We start from the raw sequence: 5471 nt of genomic DNA, 5'->3' as shown, positions 1-5471 counted from the left end.
TTGTTAAGGCTTCCTTCGAATTCCGCCCGAAGAGCATTTAATAATCTGAAATTCCTGAATTCAATCATGACCCGATCATGCCATTACATGTGTGCATTTGTTTGTTTTATTCGGTTCGTTTTGTTAATTGGACTATTTGTAATTATATTTTTCCATACTAAAACTATTTTGTATAGCAGCATAGGATAGGTCCACCAAAAAGAGATACAGTGGTCACCTTGTCTATTCGTGTCTAATGGAAGAATTTATATATTCGACCTAATTGTTCTGATTTAAGAGAGCGGGGTAGAGAGAGAGAGAGAGAGAGAGAGAGAGAGAGAGGGAGAGAGAGAGAGAGAGAGGAAGAATACAAACATTCCATAATTACATTGTTTCAAGACAAGATTCCACGAGTAAGAGGAATTACGCTAATAGCCAGAACACCTGAGAAGGAAAACAACTAGATATCAATCGTTGATACATAATTTTGATATGTTGGTCATATGTACATCTCTATTTTTTTCGTCATTCCTATTTCATCTCTCTCTTTCTCTCTCTCTCTCTATTACTACCGCCATTTCACTCAGTCACTCCATCATCATCTAAGCATTTCTCTTTTTCCCGCTTTATTCCACTTTTTCTACTAAGCAATTAGATTTGGATGATGTGCACATTCTTACAGGAAGACTTCATTAATTCATCAGGTTTCTTCTTAACGATTTCTCTAATTAGCAGTTATAAAGTAATGTATGTAAACAAGAAGAAATCTTTTTTACAGACGGATTCTATTGTATCGTTGACAATAAATATGAAATAATCTTATGGACCGTATATTTTTTAACGAAATGTCTTCCCGGAGATATTATAATATAAATTTATATTTATATCATTACATTTCACTCATTCCAATCATCCAAATCTCGATTAAGAGAATGTTAATAATTTGTCCGCACAACGTATAGAACGTATAGTGACATGTCTTTCGTTGAGAAAGAGTTAATTGGTATCAAAAATCGTTATCAATTGATAACAAGAATTTATAAGAATGCATTTTAGAATTTTTACTAATCCTTATAAAAACTAATTTATAGAAATTTTGAAATAAGCAGTAAGAATGATATTAAATGTCTTTATCAATTGTTTATTTATTATGTAAAATTGCATGAAATAATGATATCTTTTTGTAGAATTTGTACAATAATTAATTTACTTATTTATTTATGCAGCAGATTGTCTACTATCGCGCACGGAATTCGTCATGTTAATTATATATTCATTATATTTATAAATATTACCCATTTTAATTAATTTCTTCTTTCAAATTTTAATCTTATAGGTTTCACTGGCTTTATTGTAACATCCATTTTTATCGGAATTTCTTCAATTGCTTTTGGCTGATCTATTTTAATAATAAATCTTCTTATCAAGGTAGTAATTATTACTTTCATTTCTAGCATAGCGAATATTTGACCTAAAAAAAATGAAATCAATGTTTATATGCATTTTATGTAACTTTACGGAATGTAATTTCTATTGTTTATAAGTCGTACGCTTATATTTAATTACATAATAATTACCTATGCAATTTCTTTTTCCGTAGCTAAATGGAAAAAAACATGCCGAACTATTCCTACCCGGTAGAAACCTATCCGGATCGAATACTAATGGCTGGGGCCAATATTTTTCATTTCGATGTGTTTTATAGATGAAGAACCCCACAGTACTTCCTTTCGGTATAGTCAAATTTTTTTCCACTTGATATAAATAACAAATAAATATTACTATTAAATAAACAGTATTATTAACGCATTATTAACGTATTAATTATGTTTAAATTAACAGTAATATTATTAACGATAAAAACATATAATAGTTATTATTTTATATGTTAAAGTACCCTCTATATCTTGCGTAACATTCCGAGCAAAGATTAGCCCTGGCGGAAATAGACGTAATGTTTCTTTGATCACTCGTTCCAAAAGTTTCATTCTTGCAATATCGTCGTGCGTTATTGGAACATATCTCGGATCGCTCAAGCCGTAAATTTGGTATAGTTCGTCGTATACTTCATTCTTTTTAAAAAAGATGATGAAATGATAATGTAAAAATAATGTGCGTTTTTTAAATAATGGAAATAATTAAGTATGTATAATATGTACGTACTTGAATATGCGGAAATGTAGCAAGCATTAGAAGGACAAAGCTAATAGTGATAGCTGAAGTATCACTTCCCTGAAAAGAAATAAGCACTTTTCTCAACTTTTATTCAACCAACAAAACTTGTAATAAATGCAACTAAGTAATAAATATGAATTACCGCAATAACCATCGTATTGATTTCGTCTCTAATATCTTGCTCTGAATATTTTCTTCCTTCATGCGATGACTCGAATAAATAGTCTAGAAGGATCCTGGGTTTTTGTTCTTGAAAAATAAATAATGATCTTTTATTAGTTTAAAAAATAAACGAAAAGTAAAATTGCGTTGCGTGTATAATAATTACATTTACCTGAATTTTCCTCTTTCAGTTCCTGATTAATGATGCTTCTTAACATGAATTCCTTTTTTTCTTTGATTATCTTTCCAAACAAAAAATAATATATATTTATAAATAAAATATAATACTTAAATTTTAGATTGTTAAAAAGAAATAAGATGGATTAACAAAATGTATGTCTTAAATGTACATTGCTTGCAACGTTATTCAAGTAGGATGCACATGTGTGAAATTTCTTCCCCATAGCAGTATTACGAAAAATTATATTCGGATGTAACCATATTTTTAATGCCCTTTGCACAGTTATATCCATCAAACTGAGGAAGAAAACAAAACATGAATTATAAATGAAAAATAAAATATTTGATATAGTATAAAATGTAGTAGTATTACCAATTAATAGTTTCCTCTAGTTTGCAATTCTCGTCGATCAAAGAATTTACTTGTGTATCAAACAGACTATCTTTGAATAAGGAATGTAACAAAAATATTATAAATTCATAAAAATGAATATAAATTTTATAAACGTTTATAAAATTTCGAAATGTTACCATATATTATGTCCAATGTACAACGAAAGACGTAATGGCAAACGTCTATTTCTTCTCCAACTAAAGTTTCTAATTTTTCCATTAAAACGGCAGAATGATTAACGATTACATCCATTTGAGAGTTTAGATAGTTTTTATGAAAGGCTTCATTTAATAATTTTCGATGAGGATTCCAGATTTTTGCTGCAAACCGTTAGGAAAGTAATACTTAATTTACGTTTTATATTTATTTTTCTCCTTAGAAAGAGAACGAGAGAAAGAGCGAGAGAAGATTCTGTACGTCTACTTATAATACATTTGTATATACCTATTCAGAATAAAAAATATTTTATCCTTCAATTTTGCATAAGTTAATATTCGATTGGGTATACATATATATATATTTAAATATAAATTGTAATATGAATAATTACATATTATTAAAATATGTAAGATATGTATACTTCACCTGGAGCTGAAAACAATCCATTGCCGAAAAACGGTTCGAAGTATTTATACTCTTCGCTCTTCTCAGTAATATTAGGATTATTTAATATCTTCTGTAAAAGAAGAAAATAAAAAATATAAATTTATTACGGATGATTAAAATAAAACTAATAGGTCTTACCTTGATATATTCTGGATTGTTTACAATTACAAGTAATTTAGTGCCTATCCATATGCGCCACAGTGATTCATAATTCCAACCAATATTTAGAAAACGTTGTGTTATACCTAAAAAAAGAAATTATAAATGAAAACTGGGTAAAGTGTTTAAATATAAAATATATCAATTACAAATATACCTTCGTTATTGCCAAGAAACAGATGAACACTTCCGATTATAGGGTATGCTTTTGGACCCGGGATCTTCTTGATCGTATTATACAGGTGTAATTTACATAAAATATATTGTAATATATTGTAGAATAAGTCAACTGTTAATAATTTAACTATTGTAATTACCGATAAAATTGCAGTGAATTTCATGATTATTTTCAGCTTTTGAAAGATATAGAAATAACTTAATAAAAATAGAAGTAGTATAACGAGTGTAGTAATAATTTTTGTGATTTACAAACACTCCGTTTGCACAGTACAATTCTTACTATCCTCGTGTCTTAGCAGAAAGTGAGGACGTAGAAGGCAAACCAGGAATATTTAAACGATACGAACGTTGCTCACGTGATCAGAGCTTACATAATAAAATTTCTATTCGATTAAGAGAGAGGAATTCTTATTCGATAGGAGGTTCGGAGAAAAAATTAATTATGTTCCATTTTCTTATTTTCAAAAAAAAATGCTATAACTGAACATCGGTTGTTAATAATTTTCATTGGAATGGCGAATACGACATAAATCATACGAATATGTTACGAAAATAATTTTTCTGTTAGCTTCTTACTTGAATATATATTTCTACTTTAATTTCTAATTTTGGCGTAAAAAATAGTAATTATAATGCCCATTTTGCTAAAAGCAATTATTTCCTATTTTCATTCATAAAAAATATTTATTATATATATGAACGTTGATTTCTTATATAGTGAACGTTGATTTTGGAAATAATAACAATATATATATGAAAAGCTGAAAAAGAACTGTATGTAGAATTAGGAAAAAATCCTCTGTGCATATCAGTCGTTATCAATAGCCACGGTAGGAGAAGTGCAAAGTACTTTTAAAAAATGATTTTTTAATTACGCGTCCAATGCTGTACAGTTCAACGGTGAACGACTCTCAATTTATTTATATTGCCGTGGACCACACAAACTTTCATTTATTCATTCGCTCGACATTCGCTCGTTATTGCTTTCTGTCGTACACTTGTACATTTTTTTAGAGTACGGTCCAATGAACTTCGTTTATGCCAAGGACATTTGTAAGTCGCAGGTGTACTAATACTCATTTTGATACTATCATAGTTCGCACATTTATTCCTTATATTTATTTTTATATATTAAACAAATTATATGCCATAAATTATAAAAGCCGGATTTACCATAGATCTTATATTCTAATCCACGCATCGGACTGAAGTCGAAAAACGTCTTAAAGAATAACTACGAGCTGATATTTTAACCTTACACCACTACATTTAATGCTGTTAAAAACAGTCTGTAGAGAAGATTGCATCTTATTTACATACCTTACTTTTTAACCGACGATTATAGAAATCGTTTGAAGAAACCTGATGAATTAATGAAGCCATCCTGCAAAAGTGTGTGTAACATTATTAACAAGTTTAATGACTCAATCGAAGAATGATAATGAGCGGAGGAAAACAGGAAAATGAGAAAACTTGTGATAATAATGAAGTGATGCAGAGAGATGGAGAGAGTGATCAAAAGAGAGAAAGGGTAACATAAAATAAGAGTAACAAGAAGAGAAGGGATGTAAGTATGATCAGTATATCACAATTTTTACAATTATGAATCAATAATTGATATCTTGTTGTTTTCTCT

General features: G+C 28.9%; 1 protein-coding gene across 2 annotated transcripts; it reads right to left on the bottom strand.

Moving 5' to 3' along the window:
* Positions 1-1084: 1084 nt before the first annotated feature.
* LOC124429126 (cytochrome P450 4C1-like) lies at positions 1085-4119 on the bottom strand. Of its 2 annotated transcripts, XM_046973988.1 has the most exons (13): positions 3973-4119; positions 3813-3876; positions 3635-3741; positions 3476-3566; positions 3028-3210; positions 2870-2939; positions 2667-2793; positions 2489-2558; positions 2297-2403; positions 2143-2211; positions 1877-2051; positions 1557-1733; positions 1085-1450 (listed from the first exon to the last, which is right to left on the bottom strand). In XM_046973988.1, exons 1-13 carry the CDS (start codon positions 3994-3996, stop codon positions 1284-1286), a joined length of 1431 nt encoding a protein of 476 aa, XP_046829944.1. In that variant the 5' UTR covers positions 3997-4119; the 3' UTR covers positions 1085-1283. The 2 variants fall into 2 exon arrangements, with proteins under 2 accessions (XP_046829944.1, XP_046829943.1); XM_046973987.1 differs by having other exon boundaries at positions 3813-4119.
* Between the last annotated feature and the right edge of the window lie 1352 nt (positions 4120-5471).

Source organism: Vespa crabro, chromosome 14 (genome assembly GCF_910589235.1).
Source record: "Vespa crabro chromosome 14, iyVesCrab1.2, whole genome shotgun sequence".
In the NCBI taxonomy this organism is placed as follows: domain Eukaryota; kingdom Metazoa; phylum Arthropoda; class Insecta; order Hymenoptera; family Vespidae; genus Vespa; species Vespa crabro.
Note: the sequence above shows the minus strand (reverse complement) of the source record. Positions and strands in the feature narration are given on the sequence as shown.